Genomic DNA, 26288 nt, shown 5'->3' on the forward strand with positions numbered 1-26288 from the left:
AAACTATTTGAGACAACCAGAAAGCAACAGCAATTAGTCGTAGCAGAACTTTTTACATTGTCAGGGGTACCACAGGGGTCCCATTTGGGACTATTATTTTTTTGTGTATAGTAAATGACTTAATAGATGTGGTTGAATTTTTTCTTTCCCATTTATCTTTATACATATTTGCCTTTTACATTATTTTGTTAAAGATTGAAATCGATTATTGGATAAATAAGGGCTGCAAAAACAATTTAAAGGCTCCCACACACGTTTAGTATTTCACAAAACAAATAAAATACCCTGCTAATACGTTTGATTTCTATAAATATCCTCGTTTTCTCCCTATTATTTTCCCTCAGTATTATTTATTTTATATGTGTCTTCCTCCCGAGTTATTTTTGTTATTTCGAAATTAATCCCCAAGGGTGAATTCTCGTTCCAACATTAGCATCCGCCGCGAAGGCGAAACGAGGGCAAAATTCATTTTCCGCGAAATTGAACGGTCGCCCAAACGTGCAAACACCAACAAAGGGCGACGATCGTACACAAAGGGCATTTATTTTGGTTCAATTTGTCCCCGAAACGTCCACAATTGCGACACACCTGGGCCGAGTATACCGTTTGTGAAAATTAACGTAGAGGAATTCTATTGGATCAGTTCCATGCATGACACTTTCAAGAAAGAGGCTTATTTATTCCAAACAAGCCGGTGAATGGGGGACCCAGGTGTCGCCGCGACAAAGGAGGGTTTCAAAAATTTTAATCCCGGCTTAGCGATGATTTCTGGTATTTTTGTCGACGCGTCGGGGTCCTGGAGAAGCTATTTCAGTGAAATGTTTACGGGGTATTAGGAATAGAGGACACAAAGCGCCTTAGACGCGGCTAAGCGCGATCTACAATTCACCAAAGCCAAAACAAAATATTGTTTTCCTTTGAACGCCTTTGAAGATAACTTAAAAATCTAAATAACAAGTCGACGGGGTTTTGTTTTACGTATTTTTAGATTTATTTAAGTTTTTTTAAATTCTTGTACAGTGTCTCAAACTCGATAGTAGGGACCTACTGCGAGGATACAAAAAATTTGGGACACGTGGTGTTAAATGGGATGAGGTAAACTCCATTTTCAATAGAAAGTATTATCTTTGGGATTTGACAGAAACCACCAATGACGTCAAATCCCGAATTTTCACCACCAAGAACGGCGGTGACATTTTTAACATTAAGGCGATGTTTTGCATCGTATTAGCACAGACAAAATAGCTATTGCCACAGACCGCTACTCGAATAGGCCAGCAGATTTAAATTTTCGAATTGCCGATAGAGTGCACCACCAGCGGAATTTTAGGAAGAATCAAATGCAGCGGCCCGCATACCTACGCGTATCCTAGCAACATATAAACAAGACTTTGATAATGTTGTCAGGCGTACTTACTCACGGATTTCTTTTGTACACTTTTTTATCAATATCTGTTTTTTGCGTTACTGTATTTACTTAAATGTATGATGTAGGTATTGATAAAAATGTTTTTAAGAATCAACGAATATCAATGTATGTATTTTCATATGATACTCTGCAGCGGTGTTACAATTAAGTTATTTAATCATAATTTCGTTGATTAGCTACCTACTATTTTAATTTTTTGGTATTGAAATACTGCAGAAAATATATTTCCAAATAAACAAAATTCGTAATGATATTTTAAACAGCTTGTAATATAATTTTTTTAATATTTAATGATGAAAAATTTATTTAATATACAAGGTGGGTTATTAGTACGTTGCGGAATGTAGGTACAGGTTTTTTTTTGTATTTTGACATCCACTTATAGGTTTAATAATTTAAAAATAGAAAGAAACTTTAAATACAAAATTTTAATTTATTTCTTTTGACATCAAAATTTGCTGGCATAAAATATATATGTTTAAAATAAAAAAAATCACTAAAAAAATTAAAATTCATCCTTATGAAAATAACAAACAACGATTTTTATAGCTAACCTTTACAACAACATAAGGAGAATACCTAAAAACAAAATAACATTAAAATACCTACAATTTTTCCAAATCAACATACAAGTAATTGTGATGATACAGTTGAAAATATGTTTTAATTTACTATTAATTGCTTCAAAAACAAATTCAAAATGATCAAACATTTCGTCCTGTATTTTTCTTTCAATACTTGTAAATTTTCAGGTCTAATAATATATTTTGTTGAAGTGTCCTCACAAATATATGTCTAAAAGGCTGAGATCGGGGCTGTTTTGTGGCCACCTAAGGTTTCTAATAATATTTTTAGTGTTCGTTGACGGGATTCTTCCTCCAAAATAAATTTGCCGATATTCCTAAAGAACTTTTGCACATTATTGTTATTTGAATAATACAGTTAATTACGTTTTATTTTTCGTCATCAGAATAACCCAATGAAATTTTTTTATTTTTTAAATTAAATTAAATTTGTAAGTACTCTCATCCAAGTTGGTCTGGTATATGGACTAAAAAAATCACCCAGAATAAAATCCATATTCGAATTCGAATTTACTTTAATTTTCTAATAATTAACTGTAAACTAGCAGCAATGCTAACCAGCGCTGATTATCAATATTAATTAACAACTACACTACAAAAAGCAATAATTAATAATTAAAATACAAAATTATTAAATACAACTGTGTTAAAAATCAATATAAAAGCACTGTATTATTTTATTGCAAATTGGAGTGCATTTACATCAACCAAAAACAGTGACCCTAAAATGAAAACTTATCCGTTGAAACCCTAGTTAGTTGATGAAAGTAGGACTACGCCAGATTGCTCACGAGTACATTTCGATATTAGAGATTAGCCTTCTCCTTGGGGGAGGACCACCCCCTGTTAACCGCGACACAATCCGAGTTTCGCCTACTGAGACAACCGCGATATCGCGCTTCCCAGCGCGCTGTCACGTGACTAATCCTGTCAGGGGCGCGTAAAATCGTTACTCGCGTCAGCGAAAACCCACAGATTTACTACTAGGGGCTTTGCCGTGAAGATAAAAGGTGAAGATTGTGAAAATTCGTTAAGGGGAGTGTGTAGCTGAGACTGTGCTCAAATTACGTGGGATTTTCACTCGCTCATTCAATGAAGGATTCTATAAATCTCTGTAACAATTCGTATAATTAAATTTATATCAAAAGGTTAAAGAATATGTATTAATATTGACAATATACTGCAAAAAATAAACAATAAAATAAATCCTTGCGCCAATATGACCCGTCAAGGGTTCCTTTTATAAAACTTGTTTTGCCTATATAGTTTCAGCAGGATATACTGTAAGAACAGCCACTGTTGTTCATTCGCCGTTTAACTCGATAAAGCCGTCGAGGCACATTTGATTAAATTTTTTGCATGGGAAACTTGGGGTTAGACAAAGACCGTCCGCATCGCCACCATCGCGAACCGTCTCAGCATGTAAATGAATCACGAGGCCCGTCGCAGCGTAGGCGAGGGCTTATTCATTTGTATAATTAAATAAATGCGTTTCCTATATATCTATCCGATCCGTCAGACGTCGCGTCACCCCCCGGGCTAGGGAAGGACAGAATTTAATCTCTGGAAATCCAGCCGGGATCTTTTATTGCGTGCCGTCTGGTCCCGGCGTGACGAACGCATGTGTCAATGGCATAATGAAGTAGGGAATGGATATTAGTCCCACTACGGGCGGGAAGATTTATGGGCGGGACATCCCGTGTCCTTGCCGAGACCGGAGTGAGGTTAGTCACAGTCGAGCAGCGTCGGGATGCGGATTTTCGCTCTTCAGTAGCTTGGGATGATGATTTTGGACTTTTTTTGCTGAATTAGAAAAGCATTAAGATAATTCAAGCAAATTCAAAATATTATAAACAAAAATGAAAGCAAACAATGTTCTTGGACAACAATTCCTAGTAAATTTTACAGAACTGCAAAGTACCAGAGTCGACGTTCGATCGCACCTCATGGTGGTTTTGCTAATTCACGGGAATTGGTATTGGGTATGGATCCTGGCATCTTGATTTCGGTTTCAAGTCATTCATGGCTTTGACTTTCGCGTCGTGGAATCTACCTGTTATTTTAGATTTATGTAAGGCAACTCGGCCACGTGTCCCAGTAGTCCAGACGGTATCTGTTTCAAAAAGTCCATATTTGGGTGAATCGTATATCCACGGAGATTTTTGGCTTTATGGCTTTCAACTATCACTAGAAATGAAAATTTTTCTATGCGCATAAAAAAAACGTGGGCTTAACTTTTGGCGGCACAATATGTTAAAAAAATTGAAAAATATCATATCTTTTCAAGAGTTGATTTTAGGCGAAAATGAAAGAGGAAAAAAAATTTTAATTCAATTTTTTACAAAATATGACTAGTTACAAATCGAATGAATCATGATTATTACAGTAAAAATCGAAAAAATCGCCAAAAATATGGTTAAAAAACTTTACTTTTTAGGGAATTTCTTTGAGGTCTTTAAATTGGGTATATGACCTTCATACTTGGCTTAAGAAAACTTCATGTTATGTAGAATCGTCACATCAAATTTCATCAAAATCGGTTTTATAGATTTTGCAATCCAAATTTTGAAAATAAAATTTGCAAATTTTCAAAATTTTGCACAGCAAAAACCAAGGCCCTTAGATACTTGAAAATTTAATCACATATAGAAGGGCTCTCAAACTTTCAAACGCTTTTTGATAAATTCGAATCCGTCAATTAGGACAGCTCTGGCGCTTGTTTAAACATTCGTCGAATTTTTGTACTTATAAACAATTAGAATAACTGTGTGAATATTCAACTAAATCAAATTTTTTAAAATAGGTTTTAAAAGTTCTTGGAAAGATGCTTCTTTAAAAAAAAACAGATCGATTGGTCAATTAATTACATAGCCGATCAAAGTTAATCGTCATTTATACTAAATATACTGGGACATCCAGGCTAATTTTTTGAAAAATACCTTTAGTATTCCGAGTACTTACCAGGTCTAAGTTTGCAATACTTTTCTTCATTGGCAACCTACTTTAAAACGTGTTAAAAGTTATTTATGCAAACGAGAAATTCAAGAAAATCGTATTTTTAAGTGTGTCGCGGTTTTGAACTCGCCGAATCAATTTCGAGCAGGACGAATCTGCCGCGCTCTCTGTTTGGAAAAATATGACATTTTTCGATTTTTTTTTTAACATATTGTGTCGCCAAAAGTTAAGCCCACGTTTTTTTTATGCGCATAGAAAAATTTTCATTTTTAGTGGTATTTGAAAGCCAAAAAGCCAAAAATCTCCGTGAATATACGATTCACCCAAACCAAAACAGTCTACAGTTCGAATTACGTGACATTCCTGGTGTTTTCATGAAAGAAATTCAAAACGGGTGCAATTTAGTACGTCTCTCGAGTCGTCCACGATCACTCTGCCAACAACATCGACCTCCTGATGTTGAGCTGTTTACGGATCTGTGGGTAGTTTATCTACGGTTAAATTCGAAACATGGGTGAAAATTGTGACTTTTTCGCTTCTGTTGAAGCGGCAACTGTTTTTGAATGAATTTTCTTGAAAACAGTCGCAAGTCACAGATTCGAAAGTTGAGGAAATTCGAGACTTACGGCACTATCCAACACACTGCGTCATTCCCAGCGGACAACTTTCGCGAGACACCCTGTACGCGAGGAGCGACAGAACCCGCCACGAGCAATCGCCGGCCGCGATCTCGGCAACGAGTGGATCGAAATTGAGGCCGAACTAATGCACGGGGTCTCGGTGCACTCGGCACCGAGCTGAACTAAATTATTTTTTCATTACTACCTGGTTAAATCGAGCCGAGATATCGGGTTCAACAAATTGCAATGACCGTGGTCGTGCCGCGGTCATTACTTAATGCCGATATCTCACGAATTGAGCGGCTCTCGGCCGCCGCCGCGCGCTCCGAAGGGCATGAGGCTCGCCACCCACCGCAGATATGTGCAATAAATTCATATTTCCGAACTGGGCCGTTGTGGGAACAGCGCGGGCTCACCGCTGACCTCTCAGACAATGCCTGTATTGTTCTCGATAACGAGATCTCTTAATACGTCCGCAGTTATTACGGAAACCTCGTCGGGTACCCAAGTAGCTCTCCTCTCGACCCGGCACTGGGATACGTAAAAGTCCGGTAACGGTGCCGCGGCAACCGCGATGGGACGGCCAGGAAATGTTATTAAAACAACATTAACATTCGATGAATGGGCAGATTGAGAGGATTTTGAATAGACATTAGCGCGTTATGTCGGGAGATCGACGTGGCGTGGGTGGAGGTTATTGACAATTCCGTACTGGGACTTTCTATATAATATAATGTACTACATGGTTCGAAAGACACTTGTAACTGTACATGAATAACCTTTTCCACTTCTATATTCCGATATAATAATATATGGAGTGTCCCACACAACAGTGACTAACAGTAACCCCAATTTTCAAGGGTAAGTCAACCCTTAGTCCAAGAATGCTTTTAAAAAATGAATAAAATTGACAATATCTTTGATATACAAGGTGACCCACTAAAGTCGGCGAGGTACCTACGATATTAGAGAAAGTGTAGGCCCTAGAGCTTCGGGAAAAAAATTTTGATCAATAAATGGACCAAGAGAAACGCTGGAAATAGTTTTCAAGTTCGTAGCTCGGACGCTAGGGGGCGCAATCTATTTATCCAAGTTTAGGTTGTTTCCCGTATTCTTAAAAAAGTAAAATAGCAGGATAAAACTTTTTATAGGTTAGCTTAAAGAGTATAAAAATAGCTACATTTTGACGCAAAAAAGGGTTCGATATATTTTTATTATTATTTATTAACCCAGATGAAGCCAAATGCCAAAATAATAGTACATAGAACATATTTTTGTTTGTAGGCTTCCGTGGCTGTCGTTAATGGTTGAATGACTTCCGGGCTGATTGCCACATCGACTCTTGACGTTTCGAGCGACATATCGCTCTCTTCTTTAGAAGTTACTGTGAAACTGAAGATCTACTAATATTGTCTCTATTTATATTTGATGTGGTCGCTGGTCATACGGAACATCATGGACCAGTGACCACATCAAATATAAATAGTGACAATATTAGTAGATCTCCAGTTCCAGAGTAACTTCTGAAGAAGAGAGCGATGTCTCTCAAAACGTCAAGAGTTGTAAATCGACGAGGTGGCAATCAGCCCGGAAATCATTCAACCAGTACCAACATATTTTGCTACTGTCCTTTTAAAAGACATCTTAAAATATTCCTATATTACCTTAGTTGTGATATTAAAAAACAGATGGCTTTATTTGTACTTCATTAGAACTACTTAGTAGGTTAGAATTTAGACATTGGTGTTTACATTCAATCCACGTGTTTTAATAAACAGGTGTCCAAAGTGAAGCGTTGCAAATTTAGAAAAACATAGCTTGCTCAAAATAAAATAAATTATATTTAATATCTCAGCAACATACAATCTACATTAATTTTTGCATGCATACATCAATATATTTGCTTGACAACACATATACTGTTTGATAAAAGTTAGAATTTTAGTTCTAGTTTATTGATGGCGTTCTTTTAAAAGGACGGTGGCAAAATCCATTACTAAAATGTGTCTATATGAAAATATTGGGGAAATGGGTTAGTTTTGAGTCAAAATAGTATTATTTTATAAAGATAACCCCTGAAAAGTTACTATCTAACAGCAACCTAGATTACCATATTTTCTTCGATAATTTATTTACATTTCTACCGTTACTATTAGAACTAGGGTTGAGAGGTGTTAGGGGAACAGGAACAATTCGTGAAGACCGTATTCCCAAAGACTGCTCAATTATGTCATCTCAGAAAATGAAGAAGGAACCTCGAGGTAGCTTTGACTTCCCTTCGACAGAAAGCAATGAAATTATCATAATATGCAAATGGCACGATAACAATATTGTAAACATAGCGTCAAATAATACGAAAGTTCTTTCAACATCTCAGGTAATGAGATTTCCTCAGAAAGAGAAGAAGATTGTTTATGTTCAACAGCCCCATACAATGAAAATATATATAATATAAAATATGGGAGGAGTTAATCGTGCTGATCAAAATATCAGCTTATATAGACTATCAATTCGAGGGAAAAAGAAGTTGGTACTTTCCCTGATAAGTCATTTTATGGATATGGCTGAACAAAACGCTTGGCGTATTTATAAAGTAAATGGTGGAAAGATGGATCACCTCAGTTTTAGAAAGTCTTTAGCAGTAGGAATATTGAAATCATTCAAGAAAATATCACTAAGGGTGTCTGGCAAACTTCCTAAAGAAGCTGATTCCTTTCCAAAGTACGATGGAATAGATCATCTTGTGGTGTATGTACTAAGAGAAGCAAACTCGCTGCATATTTTGTCATAAAAAATGTAAGAAACAGTAACGGAAATGCGAACCTTGTGAGGCAATAAATATTGGATAAGATTTAAAACCACTGACTAACATTGTAACAGTAACAGACAATTTTAATCACTGGCGATAAACTTGCTGATTTTTCATGGTGACTTGCGGTGAGCTCCAATCAAAAAATGGGACCACCGGTTCGCAACCGCGGAAGCTTGACTTTCTCGACGGACCTCGAGGGATACTCAGATTAATTCGAAGCATGACTCGTTCTTTTTACAGATGTGTAATGACTACGCCTTTCTGCACTACATTTCTTATTAGATCCGAGCTCTCTCTCCGCATTTACGACCCGATGATATCTTCGGACGCAGCGTACGAGTGACGAGATGCGATCTGATGCGACGATATGGATTTCCCTCGGTATCTGATCCGCTCCAATCGCGGCAGATCGCATACTTCAGCCGAACCGTCGAAGTTTCTGTAATTACTGAAGAAGTGGCATTGTGAATAGTCGCGTCGTGTCTAGGCTAGATCGCGATAGGGCGGGAGAAACGAACACGACGCCGTGCATTATTGTGCATCACTCAGATCGAATCGGCAATAACAGTTCCTTCACTGCGCTGGGATGCAGATGGCCTCCGTCCCCTCCCGGCGCGATCGGAGAGGCCCCGCGAATGCTCTGAAAGACCAAAATCGTTCTTGTTCCGAGAAAGAAGCCTCTACACTACTCCAGTACCAAACAGCATAGATCAAACCACAGCATTTACTATTTCTTAAACTGATAAAATAATTTTGTGTAGCTCTACATGGGCATTGTAATGTGCTGTTTATTTCGCATATTGTTCCGATAATGCGAGCATTTGTAACGTCTTATTACAAGCGCCTATTTCTAACGCCTTGTCTCAGTTTCCAGCTGAAGCGTGTCAGTGCGTGTCATAAGCGTATAAGTACAATTTTTGTAATAGTGTCGCATACCGAAAACAAAAACTTATTAAACATTATTGAAAATTACTGTTCTTGTCCATTAGTTTTTATTCCATAAACATGTGTGATTGATTTTTAAACGTGAGTATATATATTTTAATTTGGGGGACGGTCTGTGCTCGCCGCACGCCGCTGGGCGACGAATTTATGCGATCAGACAAATAATTCATGTTCAGTTGCGCCACTATTGTTTCCATTGCTGTTTCGACTGTATCTCCTGCGACAAATATCACAAAATTCGTTATCGCTGATTTACCGACTTGTACATACATATTTCGCGGCCATATATCTCCATGTAATGGCGTGTACTTCAATTTTTCATCGTTTCGAATTCGACCGGAATTATTCCCGCTCGCTGTTTGCATAAATACACAACCGCGATCCACAACAGGAAGATGAATTACTCCATGGTTCCCAAGAATATAACAAGATAGACGTTTTATGTGGCCTACAAAACTGCAACTGTTGGAGAAAAACATGTTACGCACAAATACAGACGAGTTTTCCAACCAAGTGATCTAGATCCATATTAATTTGAGATCACTTAAAAGGGAAGCTGCCACTAGTTTTAACCTCAACAACGTCAACAGTAGTCATTGATCTATACATTGACAGTATCCTTCAAGTCACCTGTTTTTGATGAACATTACTAATTAACTTTGTTCCAACAACCAAAATTAGCAACACTACGCCTCCCGCAGCCACCATCCTATTCAGAAAGTGACAAATTTCGCAACTCCACCACCCGGCATGCTTACAGCCCCTGCAGACTTGACCGAAAAAAAATGAACAAACGGCATAATTGACTGTAATGTTCCTAGTAAATTTACGAGGGTTATTTACTGCATAGGGGCTGTCAGGTTGGCTTCTTGCCCCCCTCCCGAGTTAGTTTACCGTCACTTCTATTTCCAGGTTAGTCAGTTAGTGGCGGGGCGCTGCGCCCGCTTTTGTGCCGTCCTTTTGTGGCTGTTAGACAAATTTGTCAGGGTAGGTGATTGATGGGCAATTTGCAACTTTATTGCTCCGGAGAGGACAGTAGACTTCGAGGAAGCGCACTGCATTATGTTGGCTTTGAGAAGTGACTTTCGAGTTGTCAAAAAAAAAATTAAAAGATCAATTTCACTGTTGTTATACAGGGTGACTTATTAATAGCTGGTAACCACAAGAAAATGTAATAAAATTGTTTTTTTGTAGTTTCTTTCTTTTCAGTTTCGTCATGTCATATTCGGTTACTGTAAAATTCCTTTTTCAAATACCCTTGGCGTTTTATTTTTTCTTCGCATTTTACACATGTACTCCAAAATTAATATAATTTCGAATTTATTGAACGTTATTTTACACGAAAACAATAACGCCCGCAATAAAATTCTCGTTCCTCCGCATTGAATCGACTTGCAGCGGGAGCGCCACGAAACCGCCGCTCTAAATCGAGTCCCCCGTGGAATGCCTGGCTGGCAGAGCGGGCGGGCCGCGGCGCAGGTAATATCAATGTATCAAGGCGGCGGAGAAATATATGGTTAATATAAAAAGGTATATTTCCGGGATACTGCCATTACTGTCAGAGACAGTGCAGCGGGGTCCCGGCTACGGAAATTTGTTTCGTTCGTGAATGCAAGCACTTATTCGCTAGGCGGAATCCGCCAGCGAGCTGTATTATGTGACACGGGAAGCACAACACCTAATAATTGGTTAAATATGGGCTTTTAGGGCTTGGGAACAGTTGAATGATTAAAATTCAGTAGATTGTTGCGACAGTGTCAACGAAACAGGTACTGAGGGAAAATGTAATAGCAAACCGTTCTAAAAACGTACCATAGAAATTATTGCACTGGGTGTTACGATTTCTGTGTCGCACGTAATGTCTGTTGGGGTCACCCGACCTCACCTCGACCATTAAAGGTTTTGTTATCAACGGTGGCTGGCTCGAATTGGAATTCCTTGTATTGTGCTGCACTAAAACGCGCATCGTGTTGCTGCCGCGGTTTTGCCAACGTGCTTAATGCCATTTTTGGGACCCATACGAAACGATCAAGTCGGCATCGAAACAAGTGCGGGGTTCGTGAACTGCCGGAGCGCAGGTGAGGTCGTGGGTTGTGAGTTTTCGAAGAAACGGGGATTACTCCTATCATTTTCAAAATTAGTACCATTATTTATATATCTACATGGTCAAACTTTAGGATGGAAATACTAGATGGCTTCAAATTTCACCCATGTTTTGAATTGAAGCCCCCAAAGCTGTGCATTACCGAGAACATAGACAGAGATCCAAACAGCGCCGGTCAACAAGCCAGAGCAGTGAGTCCGACTCTGTTGGTAGAATGACCGCCGAAAACCGCCGCGATCGTCCAAAAAAACACCGATGTTTCGAATTTTCTACAATTAAAAAAAATCGGGTTGGCGGAGTTCTCAAGACGTGTGATCAAACGTCGACTTTGGTTTTCTGCAACTAATTAAAAAGGTATATCGGGGTCCGAGGGAAGTGAGGAGCGCAGGGGGGGTCCTATGCTTTTCTTATGGGACCAAAACCCGCTGCCAGTTTGAAGAAATTAAATTCTATTGAAATTATTTGCGATAAACATTATCTATATAGCAAAGAAATCTACTCATATGCACATAGCATACATATTGACTAATTAACAACTTAAAAATATCATATTTAAGTAATTTCAAATTATATTTAATGATCGCATAAAGACTATGTAGATGTGGCAACAGCGCTAATAATTGACTAGCAGTTGTACACACTGCGAACCTACAGACCTCGGGTAAAGATGTGTACGCGTTCAAAAATGTATTGTGTGTAAACTATGTACAATATAATTATTATATATATCGTATTATCCTCGCGAAGATTTGTATCCTTTATTTAAAATCTGTAAATCATGTGAACAACGAGAATTATGTTAATTTAGTTCTAAAGAAATGAAATAACACTCGCGCCCATCTCTCGTCCAAGTCGAAGAAAATGTTGGATGCAATTTTGAAGGTTCTGTGATAGAAATGTCATTATTACTCACTGTTCGTGTTTTTAATCCCTACTTTAGTAATGTTACAAAAGTTTTGCAACTATAACAAATTTTTTAGATATAAAGTTTGCTGAGAAATATTTATGTTCCTTTGTTATTCCGTACAAATGCTTTTATCTCAAGTAATACTAATTATATTAATCAAGTAAAGAAAACTTTATGTAACCCTAAATATTGCTGGGTAATGATTACGATGTTTTTATAAACCATTAAATATATTAAAAGGATTTATCAACTGTATTTTTTATTCCAATAAATATATCACAGCTTCCTAGTCTTTTTTAATTAATCTAGTTTTTTAAAAACATTACAAAAAATCATTTGTTGTGGATAATTTATTGTTGATAACAATGGACATGGGATTTAGGAAAAATGTATACGTTTGAAATCAATTTCGTTTTTATCAAGTCTTTCAAATGTATTCCCTCCTTGCTGTCGGCTGATTGCGACGTTGCCACATTAATCCTCAAGTCAGACAGAAATGCAATTACTGGTTTCTGTTTCTAATTAATACAGCTGTACTATGTTCAAAACTTACATTAGTTTTACATCAAAAATAAGATAATACTGTGTACTATCTATGGAAAAGTTTTGTTTCACAATTTCTACATACATATTTTTCTCAGTTATGGGCAAAAAAAGAGCCGCGCACCGTCCATCTTCGCCATATAAACCTATGTTAAAATGAACAACTTTCAACAACATCTCAAAATCTAGATTCAAAATAAATTTCAAAAAAATATGACGCACAGAGGGTACTGGGTAACATGCTATATAAATTTCAAGTACATCTATGCATTTGAGTAAACTCGATACACCTCCTTAATTTCATTTCATTACATTGTATCATGTCCTCTTGCATGCAACTACATACATGGTGTATATTCAGGGATTATCTAGAAAACTTAAGAAATCATCTAAAACATTTGAAAACACATCCCAGTTTCCAAGAGTGTCATTCAAATCAGCATTACTCTTTTATCGAGCACTACTATTTGCTGAATTGTTATTGTTTCCACTTACGATACCTTATCGTATTAGTTGCGCAAGTAGCAGAATTTGTTTCTTCACCAACTTCTTCCCGTCGACAAACAAAAGGTCCATAAATAAATATCGCTCTTATTATATTCCACTTAAAAATTCATCAGGATCGAGATAAGACCGACGCAGACGATAAGGCTGATAGTAAACATCCATCCGACTAAATTATTAACATATTATAACTGTCACGGATATAAGGACAAGTATCTCAGGCGATAATTATTATTACGGTAGTGGATATCGGAGGTTTTTATTTATTGGTATTACCGTGTTATCTGGAGCCTGTTTTAAGCGAGGCAGACACTCTTACATTAGAAGGGCTGGTAATACAAAAGAACCTAACACTCGCGTTGATATCCATATACATTATTTCTCTCGACACTGCTTTTAAATAACGCAGACTGCACCGTACTGTCGTATCGTCGACGTAGAATTTCCCGTTCAATTAACTTCACGCTTATCCTCGTCCACACGTGCCATATTTCGCGTTAACCGCCTCCTCTACGGCGCGAGCAATGCACTCGCGAGGCATTTAATATAATATGTGATAGTGCCGTATCGGAACAGATGGTGTTAAACGAACCTATCCTCGAGCAAATGAAATTACAAGGTGCAAGGCACAATTACAGAGCTCCTTAAGCGGTTCCTACGCTACCGAAAAGATCGATATCGGCCCGATTGTTTCCCAAAGTGCATTGCATACTCGCACAACACACACGTAAGTGCATTAACTGCAGTCGCGCCGACCGGATGTCATTTTGCCGCCGCTGTGTAAATTGGAGGTGAGATGTAACAGTCGTGTAACAGTAGGTTGTCGGCTTAATATTGTCAGCAGGAATTGTGACTTAGAGTTTTTTTGTTTTAACATACAGGGTGTATATATGTAACGTTCACTCGATCAATAACCCAAATGGTGTGACGTTTGTATTACACTGGTGAATATTTGGCCAGGGAAGACACGCTTTTGAATGTTTCGACATGCACCATCAACATGATACAGCATTTGTTTACGTTTGACAAACATTTTTCAAGTGACAGTATCGTCTGGATTAACTTAATATAAACTCGCTTAAAAACTGGTTGTTTATTAAATAAACACCGATTTTTATGATTTCCGAAGATTTTTATATATTGTTTATTTGTTATTGTTTATTTAATCTTTCCTAAGTTATGAAAACCCGTATATGTCCTGTTTTTTAAAAGGTAGAACAAAGTTTACGTTGAAAGTTACAGATCTACCTATTACTATTTTACGTAGTCTTTGTAACCTGTTTGAAATTATTATCCTCGAAAATCAATACATACTGTTATATGCAAGCGTGAATATTTTGACATCAGTAAATCTCTTTCACACTTGTTGACATCATGTTTTCCCAATCCATCCAATTTTTACAATATATTTAATCAAACAGCAGGCGTGCCTCAGGGTTTGATACCTGGCCCACTGTATTTTTTTCTTTTCATAATGATATCGCGATTAATTTTAATGTCCATTTTTCGCTTTATGTTGATTAAACAATCCCTTTTAAGTGATTAGTTTTTATCGAGGGTGATAATAGGGCAGCAAAAATGCAGGATATTTCTTTGAAACATTACTTAACAATTTCAATATTTCATATTAATTATATTTACATACATTTATGGCCTAAATTAGAAAAATATTTTTTATTTGTTTGAACTAACTTTTACAATAGAGTAGAAATACTAGACCTGATAGAAGATAAAATAAATAGATATTTAGTTCTTTTTTTGGCAGGTATTAAAAGATATTTCTGCTCTCACAGTTGACATCGTCTATTTTCATTTTTTTTTAATTCCCTTTTTGTTTGTCAATATTTTCATTGCACTTCTGTTATTCATTGATAATTGTATATATGTATTATCTTAACATAATGAATTATTTGTATTTTGTTCTTTTTTTTATTACTGTTTCATTATTTATATATGCTTACTATTATTTTGTCCTGGTACCTCTAGTTTTTTTTAACATAATTCGTAACTTTGTTCGTATTTTTTTCATTGTTTTTATTGTAATTTCATTGATATAAGTAGGCTTAGTGCGGCGCGGAGTTTAACAGGACCATAGTCAGATTAAGAATGAAAATATCGTATCGTATATATTTTTTTGTACATCATCCATTATATCAAATTGTTCATTTAGGATTATAGGCTATCGATTATATCCAAAAAACAGGGTTAAAAGTAACTATGAACTATGACGTTCAAGCAATTTTATTGCATGAATCGTTCAAAGGGTCATTTTAGATGAAAAAACCGCGGAGTGCTATTAAATTAGAGGGTGAAAATTGGAGATAGGGGTGAAAATGCATCCCTTTCAGTTTTTTAATTGTAGCTCGAAAACGAAGCAAAATTTCGCTATAGTTCATAGGAAAAATTATTTAGAGAATTGAATTTCCCATCGAAATAGCTTATTTAAAAAATTTAAAAGGAAAATTTTATGCAAAAAAATCGTTAATAAACAATGTGAAAAAAAGCAAAAAATTCAATAATAAACAATTTTAAAGAAAACAAAAAATAAGATCTTTTGATTTTTTTTACTTTTTTAATAAAATAATTTAGTAACAACTTGATAATTTAAGTACAATAAAGTTTATTAATAATGTATATAACACTTTTATAAAACAAATCGTATTGCTTAGCATTTGTTCATCCTGTCCTTTCTGTTGGACGAAATAAATTGAATAAATATGTAAATAAGCGAAAAATAAATCAATCAGGTACTTTTTACATACTTCCAATTTGTCCACGAAAAAATTACTTGTTATCCACGTATAAATTTTCACACATTTTCGTTTCCGATTAGTCGAACGATAGACTGTAAATTTTTCCTAAATTGGCTTTATGGAATTTCCCGGAGATTTCGTAAATTTCCATATCCCGGCGCGCCGGCTTATCCCGGATTATGCAAAAATTAGTCGGCAAAAAGCACTCACCATGAAACAATCGGGTCCCTGTAGACACATCGACTCCCCGTTCGGTCCGTCATTGGAGAACTGGAAAAGAGAGGAAATTAAATATTAATATCCCAGATCCAGGCAAGATTAAAAACTTCATTAAAATTTGCATCTCAATAACATCGCCGGGGTGATGCCGTAGCGCACAATGCAGGCCGCCGGGCGTTCGGCCCGCTTGTCAGCGCTTTAGCCGACATGCACGGTCCTGAAATCGACTGCACAGTTTCATACGCGGAATTGTTTTTATTTCCGACGCGAAATCCCGCGCTGCGGGAATATGCCTTCCGGTGCGATCTCATAATCGGCTGCACTGCAGCATCGTAAAGGCAGGGTTTTTGATAATCTTTAATAAAAAGGTATGCTTTACGTACAAACAAATAGTTAATTCTCTGAAATGCAGAATAATAATAAACCGACCCCTCCCCTTGCCCACAGTTTTTGAAACTAGAACATCCTGAAACATATACAGGCCGTTCATTCCGAAGAACATCGGCAACGTAACTCCCCGCACAAGTTTTTAATGTCTGATAAGAAATATGTGGTGCATGCAAAAAAAATATATCTGCACCAGTATTATTCGCTTCATAGGCATATTTAATTAGGAGCAAATAAATAGTAAAAAAAAGTCGGCAAATATCAGCGGGCACATTTAATTTCTACCATCAAAGGATGTCCCAGGATATGTGGGCAATCTCTCAGATTTATACAGGGTACGTTAAAATAACATGACAAATTCCCATAAAAATTTTCCCCCTAAAATACTTTAATGTGTGTAATTTAATTATTTTTTAATACAATGGACAACAGATAAGGCTCCTTAAAAATTGACCCATGTAAACTTTGGCCTATTTGGTTTGCCAGGGTCGTACTAGTTGTAGCACAATAATGCCAATTTTTTACGCCCTTCACAATAAAGACACTTTTGGATGTAATATGCATAACAGTATTATTTTTTAATATTAAATAACATATTATATTTTAAAACAGGTGCATATCTTGAAAATATAAGTCGAGGAGAAATAAAGGAGTCCTCATAAGCCCCTTTATTATAACGCTAACAACCGCGTTTTTGCAGTTGAAAATATGCTATTTCTAATAAATAAATGCAAAAAACTCGTAAACAAATAGATATTTTTTTACCAAATTTTCAGGGATTCTTAAGCGCAACAAAATACAACTTTTACTGTACTTTAGAGACGATTTATCTTTTCTTCTATTTATAGTAAATTAAAATTTCATTGGTTTTTTGCAATTATTTAAACAAATTGTTAATGGATTTTAATTTAGCAGGTCTCAAATGAAGCGTTTTTTGAAAACCTATAAGTATAAACAAAAGCAAAAACTCCATTATTGGTAATTTTTACATTATAATCATTGTTTAAACAAACATCTTGTTGTTTTAGACCTTTTTGGGAAATATTGTTTCTTTTTGCCTAAACTAACGATTAAACCAAGTTTCAATCTGAAACGAATTTTTTTACAATTTTTTTTTTTTTTTTCATTTACTGGGCTAAAATGCATGTCGGCATATTCAGCAAACGTAAATTCCATTATGGTAAATAAAATAAATTCGAGGAATAAAAAACGGTAAGGAAAATTCACAAGTTTCTATCGTTAATTGAGAGACTCAAATAGGTACTGTATTTAAATAATAAATGTCAAAAAAAGGCAAAAACAAGTATTATTTACAATGTGGCATTTTTTAGATGGGTACAGAAATAATGCAAATTTCATCGGTTTATTTCTCTTTACGGATGTAATAAAAATCAAATTAAACAAAAATTGTTTTTTTCTCGAAAACAGTTCATTTTATCGATATCAACCAAGAGTACTTTTTTTAGTTTAAGGTTCAACCTATCCAGAAATATTATTTTAAAAAAATTGACATTATTATGCTAGAAGCTAATCCGTCCCTGGCAAACCAGATAAGCCAAATTGTTTTCATGGGTCAATTTTTAAGGAGTCTTATCTGTATCAAAAAATAATTAAATTTCACAAAGTATGTTAAATGTTATTAAAAAAATCGATTTTCAGGGGCATCTTTTAGGGGCTTGTAGCTCCGTAGGGGGCCCTCTAGGGAAAATTTTTATAAGAATTTGTCATGTTATTTTAACGTCCCCTGTATAAATCCGATTACCACATTTTCTGGGGCACCCTGTATAATTCAGCACAATCCTCGTGGACCCATTGAAATATTATTCATAGATAAAAAAATTTGTAAATTTCGTAGTACTGCGGTTGCTGTTGTTGACAAGACTTTCGATATGAAGCAAAACAACAACAAAAGCTTGCTGGTAACGATAACAACCCTTAAAACTTCCCCTCCTCCCCCGGGAAGTACATTACACCTTCGCTTTCGTTCGGCGGCCATCTGGCCGAAGATTAAAATTTATAGGCCATTCCGGCTGACCCCGGGGCTAAGCCGGACCTTAATAAGGACCAGCGGTGATAGCGCGAGTTAATAAAGCGCAGTTAAAAACCCATAAATATCCCTCTAGCGGAAGGGTGTATAATTACATCCCATACGTGGTCCTAATCAGATGATGCCGCGCCCGAGGGAGGTGGATTATCCCGATAGCGATCCAAATGGCGTACCGGATTCCTGATTACACCTAGAATTCGGAATCCGGGCTTCCTAAGCTGGCTTACACTGGCTTAGAACCGGGGTAGGGATTGTTTTGTTCCGCTAACGCCGTCCGTAATGCGACACAAACAAGGACTCTCACGTATCCGAGAAATGCTCCCGGTAGGAATAAAGGCCAACGCGGAATCTGAATGCCGAGGCCGCGGAAAAGTGCCGGATCGATTGCTTCCAAGTCGAGACAATCGCGGATTCTTTTTACCTGGCGGGGCGGGAGTATTGGGCGCTCGAAGTATTACACCGGATTTGCTTTTGGTGCGGGATCGGGGTTGTATGAACACAAGGAATCACTGCGATTGTGTCCTAACAGACCGCCAGTCCTCGAGCTTATTGAATCTACTTTTATTTTTCGTAGTATACGGGGTGTCCCAATAATTACAAATCTAGGAGACTTTGGAAATGCTTCGAGATAAAAATTCAGCCAAATACTGAACATAATTTTATGCAGGACCTACACTATAAATGAATAGGTGCGAGTGAAAGCTATAAAAGTTCGTAGTGAAATTATTGAGTACATTTTCACTCAATATTAATATCATTTTGATCAATTTACTCATTTGTGATTATATTTAAACTAAAAGTGAGTACTTTCACTCAAATATAGGTACTCCCTAAATAAATTCTTCACGTAAACTCGTATTTGATGCACTTGTACCTAAATCAGAGTAATTGTCCTCGTAACTGAGCGAGTTTAAATGTATATTAATTTCGAATAATTTGAATGGCGCCGTGAAGATGGCACCACTTACATATTGCTTCTGTAATCTCAACCGCAGTTGATAAGGTTAGATGCGCCAGAAAAGCGTGAGCGCGAGGAGAACAGGCCTCAGCCGGCTGGGGGCGGCGGTCTCAGCTGGCGGGTCTCAGCCAGGACAGGAGGTGGCCCCCGCGAAGAAAATTAATTTCAACACTGTATATCCTAATTAATCATTTATGAGCGATTTATTTTTGCACTAAAAAACCTGTCTGAATATAAAATGACTCAATAATCGTTAAATTTAAATCATATTAGAGAAAACGTCAACTCTAATTGGTTTTATGTACTCAAATAGAGTCAAAAGTCGCTTCACTGATAGTTAGCAGTAACTCGAATTTGAGTAAAACTCATTTATATCTGATGCAATAGTTTCACTCGGATGTACTCATACTAACAGAGTGAAAATTTCACTCAATGGGGTGTGGACAGAAATTGATACATTATTGAGTAAAATTGAGTGAAATTTGAGTGAATTTTTTTACAGTGTATGTTTTCTCAATTTTCAGCCCATAAACGAACTATTATTTGCCAACTGTAATTATCAAAGTCATTAATTAGCCAAATTTTCTTCATCATTTCTAATGCATACCAGATTTTTAAACTGAAACAAAAAATTAAATATTTTGCCAGTATCAAAAAATATTTCATTATAAATTAATGAAATTCGAGTGCCCAGAGTTTTAATAAAAGAATCTCTATAAATTGCTTCTAAAAAAATGGCAACCGACCATCAGTTGAAATTTTCAGTTACACACAGCGGAATACTACACAAACTTAACATAAAAGTTAGGTAACGTAATAAAAATACCCAGTACGGCACCCGTAAGAGTCGGAAGAGTTGGAACTGAGGGTACAGCTCGAGACAATTTGGATGGTTTTCAGATGAAATAAAGTCAACTGATAGCACGCAACGCAAAACATGTAATATTCCTTCAACTTCTCTTTGTTTATAAAAAATCCGTAAACGGTCGCAAACATCGCGCAATAAACGCGGGAATAAATTATTCAATTACGCTGTACCCTGATAAATGGGCGCATTCTGCGCTGTTACAGTACAATACCAGGTAATAGTAGTGAATAAATTGCACAACTGCATAACTACCATATGTATGTACTTGGGAATCTCTGAACACAACCGAACGTGACACCGGTTTTTTAGACCCTCGGTATAATTACGAAGCAGGAGAACAATGCGATGGTTAGAAGAGAAAGGTACTTAGTAATACTTAGATTGTAAGGCCTAAACGTTTAGCGCTTGACATCACTTCAACGATAACAAATATTTGCTCGATGCAGCAATATTTTTGTACTAAAAATTAAAAAAAAAATGGATATAAAATGTGTCTCATGGTTAAAGTGTATACTATAGATTTAGTTACGTACAAAAAAACTGTATAATGTTTATGTTTTCACAGGTATTGTTTTTAAGCGGAATTGGCAGTCACGAATTTTGTGCAGCACTGTGTTCAGTTTGTGAATCTGAGTGTCAATGACTTCTGATTCTGACCTAGATTAGGTATAGTTGTTACGATCTCAACTGGAACCGCATAAAAACATTTAAGTCGTAAATTCTACGGAATCTATAGACGTCCAGAAAAATTTTGCCCTGTCTCGTCTAGATATACTATATTCCGAGCTATATTACCATATAATTACCATACGATTGTCAAGTTTTTTAAGTTTAAAATCGCATTGTAATAAAGCATGTCGTAAAATATATAAAAATTTATAACTATAATCAGGATAATCGCTTAATTTGTCTCGAATCACGTTTAAAGTAGGAACTTTATTTTTTTTATACATATTATAAATTGTGCGCCGCATTACATCTGGTAAAATCGTCAATTTTCTTTAATTTTGTTTTTTCCGTTTCCTCTTTGTACCGTGATCAATCCTTTTTAAATTACGGGATAAATTGTCGCTTTTGATAACTTATTTAACTCGTTAATCCGTTTCCTAACTTTTTTATCACATTGTTCACTATTTTCAATTTTCAAACATTCATATATATTTAATATAATACGTTGACTTTTTACGTGTAAATCTTTGTTTTTAAACTCTGAGTTTGTTTCGATACTTTCGACAAAAACCGGTTCCACTATTTGGGGATTTTCCCGAGTTATTTCGTTATCCTCCGCTTCAAAGAGTCTCCAGAGGGCCACGCTAAATTACTAGATAATTACATGTAACATTTATTCTAATAACTATAACCCTTTACTGGTTACGATATGATCAAATAATAATATCAACTAATAAATGATAATACGTATTATACCAACAACATACCCCGCCAAGCAATGCTCTGCACTGCACTGGCAAAGCGGCAAAGCTAAGTGAACCCGTGTACCATACAAAAAAATTATTTACCACCTAGTGGACCAATACAGGCTTGCTTTGATAACCAGCGCGCCGCCGTCAATTCTACATCAGGTGGACTAGTTTACCAACACCGGACTCGCCGAATTGCTATTCGAGTATAAATTACGAGACACATCATGGTCAAAGCATAGGAAGAAATTTCAGGAGAAGTGCTTTAAGATTTACAGGTTCCAATTGACATCGTAACAACTATAAACTACATAATACCAATCCACCTGATGAGATGTGACAACAGCAGTAATGGCTGTGTGGAAAATTCACCCCTCTTATAAAACCCTGCGGCCGCGCCACTGGGTTCGCGAAACCAAAACAATTAAAAACAATCCTTCCCACAGCCGTGCACGACAATGACATCGGATGTGACCGTGGCGCATCATAGATGGCTAAGGCGGGCAATCATTGCCTTAATGGATCCAGCTACGAACACTTGGCATAATGAACGTCTCTCCGTCGGTCCTCGTCCTCCCTGCGGGTGAAAAAAGGACGGCGCTCGCATACGTTAAGCCCGATATAGCGATCATTATATAAGAAACATGTTTAATTATAAGGGAGCACCGAAATCGTGACGTTTCAGGTCGAATTCGACGGGGGAACTGCGATCGAATCACGCCTCGGTTGTTTTCTTAAGCGTAAAAAAGAAAATTGCGGCCGGCCGCTGAATATGCAACGGCATCGCAATCATCTACGTTCCCCGGCTCTGAAAAATCCACCGTTGCACAGCTACATCAAAGGGAGCATTTAAATTAGACCTCTTCAATGTTCGAAAAAGGGAAGATTGATACCATTAACTTCGGGACGAAATAATATTTTCCTATCAGATGTTCCAGGATCTATTCCGGTGCGTTTAAGTCTTAAATTGAACAAGTACATACTTGAGAATTATATACAGCATCTAACTCCTTTTTCTATAGACTGCTCCAATCTTCGGAATCGTATTTGATACATTTCAAAAGCTATTTATTGTGAGTAGTTGTTCCACAAGGCTCTGTTCCAAGGCATTTTCGGTCTATGTAAAAAAATACAACAAGTCTTACATCGAACAATAACGATGTTACCTATATTGTATTCAGTTGTTTTAGACTAACATTTAATTAGAAGTTGCTCCACAGAGACCTCTTCAGCATCATGTTTGATACATAATATAAAGACACAACATATAAAAGGACTTTCATAAAATAAAAACATATTAAAGGACTTATTTGGATGAAGAAAGATGTTTTAACAGTTATTTACATATTACCCCTAATAGCTTCAGATCCAGTATTAGCTGAACCAGAAAGATATATTTAATCGACACTATAAGTCTTAACTCCTTTTTCCATTGATTGCTCCAATCTTCGGAATCGTATTTGATATATTTCAAAAGCTATTTACTGTCAGTACTTGTTCCACAAGGCTCTGTTCCAACGCACTTTCGGTCTATGTACAAAAATACAACATACAAAGTCTTAAATCGAACAATAATAAAGTTACCTATACAGGGTGATTCACAACTTATCCAAAAAAATTTGGGAATAGATGCAGCATGAGAAATGGAATCAATATTGTAAAAAATTTTTTGTAAAATCCTTATAGTTTCCGAGAAAAAAAATATTGAAGTTATAGTACATTCAACCACTACATAACTGGACAACTGTAGTCTCTAGCAGCATTCGCCACGTGGCCTCAGAGACTCCGAATACTGAAATCGGATTTTGCAATCGTCGTTGCGATAGTGGTGGTTTACAAAAGGTGTTTAGTAGTTAGTGTCAAAAATGGGTAGTTAGTGTCAAAAATGGTTTGCGTGTAGGTATAGCAACTCGGAGTTGATGGATATCGTTTTAATTTATGGTGAAGCATTTGTGTTATGGTGAAGCAAGACAACATTTGTGTTAGTTTCAAGAAACTTAGTACAAGGGACCCAAATGTGTTTACCCGTTGATCAGGGAGGGTATTTTGTAGAAATTCCAAACAACTTTCGCCATTCAGTGGATTTAGTAAAATAACTGGTCCAATCAAATAACGATCAATAATACTGGTCCAAATATTTATCTTCAACTCGCATTGAAAATATCAAGGAGTTATTGCATAAGGGTCTACATCGGAATATTCATGAAAGTTATGAACATTTGTAATACCTCGGCGAGTAAAACAAGCCCCATTTTCTTGTGAAAATTAATATCCTGATGCAAAACAAAAAACTCACACAATGACACTCGTCGATCCAAATCCTGAGGCAACAACTCTTGCACTTTTTGGACAACTTTCTAAGAATTTCGAATTCAAAATTTCAAATTTAAGGCCCTGTAACTTTTTTATTAACCACAAATGGACCAAGGTAAGTTTGGCTTAATCGCATTATTTTCGTGTAAGGAATCTACCCTTCCTCTGTGTCCCATTAATTTCGGGACACCCTGTATATAGGTAAGTTTGGTTAAATTGCAATATTTTGGACACCCCTACATGCACCTGCTCTGTGTCGGTTCTTATGCGGGACATCCTGTATTAAAGGACTTAGTTGAATGAAGAAAGATGTATTAGCAGTTACTCACTACCATCGACTAACGACTAGTTGCTCCACAAGGACCTATTCCGAGTCATGTTCGATGCGTTTGCATTGAGAATAATACATTGGATGTAGGTACCTAGAATGGACAAAGCATAAGGTTTTAGAAGCTAGTTAAGGCAGCGTGAAGCAACAACAAAATATGTAGACAAAAGCGACATTTACAAAGTACCAACTGCCACTAGAACTGAACCTTTCCAGTGGGACACCAGAAAGTTGTTGGACTAGTCGCGGCAGAGGGAAGTGTGTGTGTGTGCCGTGAGCGTGCATTAATGCCGGTGTATTAGCGCTCATCTAAATCGAACAAAGTGGCATATAACTCGCGTCGAGCCTCCACAAATAAGAAGGCAAGGCAGGGAGTGCTTGAGATTGAAGAGGACATCGATTCAGACCGTTTATAATAAGGAGAGGAGAGTGTGGGCACGCTACACTTGCGCGAAATTTATGCATCCAGTCGTTCCCTGTGTAAAAATGTCTCACAGCTGGCCGTGGAATTCATTAGAGCGACATTTTGCACACGCCCAAACGGTTCCGGCCATTATGTATCGAGAAATATGAATGTTAATAGGAGTTGAATTGAATGTAAATGGTGCCGGGCGAAAAAGTATCGTCGAGAGCTGTGTTTCCAACGCCGTCTTTTAAATAGGGGCTCGATGGTGTCGCTTTTTATCACCGTTCCAAACCGTATTTGTTTTGCAATTCAAATATTCTGAGGTCCCATTAAAAATAGAAATTGAAGCCCTGTTTCGTGTGACAAAGGACCGCAGTACTCGCATAGATGTCGCTAGACGAAATATGTTTGCAGTAAAAAAATTGTATTACTTCATCCAGATTATTCGGGAATTTGTATGATCACAAAGACGAACTAATCGCCCTATCCACGTGTAAAAGAATTGTCTGAGCTATATACAGAACTATTTAAAGCATATGTAACTTTGTAAACCTTCATATTATCATTCTTTGGTCAAATCTATGAAGTAATATTATCCAATTCCTATTTTTTTCAATCTTCAAAGTTATTCTAAGATGGACTGGTTCCATTCCAATAATAATTATCTACGTTTTGAGATATCACGCCATTGGTCAAAGTCATCCATAGTATTGTCCACAACCCTTACATTTTCGTCACTTTACACAACGAATGGTTAAACTCCATTGACTCTAGCTTCCACCTACACTTCTACACCAATTTCACTTTAATAATCGACAATATTTACGGCCTGCCAGGCTGTCGCCGCTCGGTTGCAGGATTCGGGACCTTGGCGTGTGTGTGATAAAATCCTGTTATCCGTTGCCATGGCGACGGCGCTGCTGCACCCCTCGTAATTTGGTTAGAAGATGCCGGGGCTCTACGGTGACGTCGGCCAAACTCGAACTCGTTCATGCTGTATAAACACTCGTGACGCGTCGATATCGATGTAAGGTAGCACTTTGGGCTGTCGAGATTGTTTGTACACGTCGGTGTTCGTCGCTTCCCTACGTACCGAATTACGCGACGATTAAAGCTGCAGTCACACCAGGCGCGAACTTAATGTCGAAAAATAACCACTGATGAAGTTTTCCAACTCGTTGTGTGAAC

At 36.9% G+C, this 26288-nt stretch overlaps 1 protein-coding gene across 1 annotated transcript in view; it reads right to left on the reverse strand.

Annotated features, from left to right (window-relative positions):
- The window catches only part of LOC108910305, an 88457-nt gene that overhangs the window by 22057 nt on the left and 40112 nt on the right, over window positions 1-26288 (reverse strand). The window contains exon 2 of the mRNA XM_018714870.2: window positions 16367-16426. Coding sequence (XP_018570386.1) covers window positions 16367-16426 — 60 coding nt within the window. The remainder of the gene's footprint in view (window positions 1-16366; window positions 16427-26288) is intronic.

The sequence above is a fragment of the Anoplophora glabripennis genome, unplaced genomic scaffold, assembly GCF_000390285.2.
Source record: "Anoplophora glabripennis isolate ALB-LARVAE unplaced genomic scaffold, Agla_2.0 scaffold86, whole genome shotgun sequence".
NCBI classification, from domain to species: domain Eukaryota; kingdom Metazoa; phylum Arthropoda; class Insecta; order Coleoptera; family Cerambycidae; genus Anoplophora; species Anoplophora glabripennis.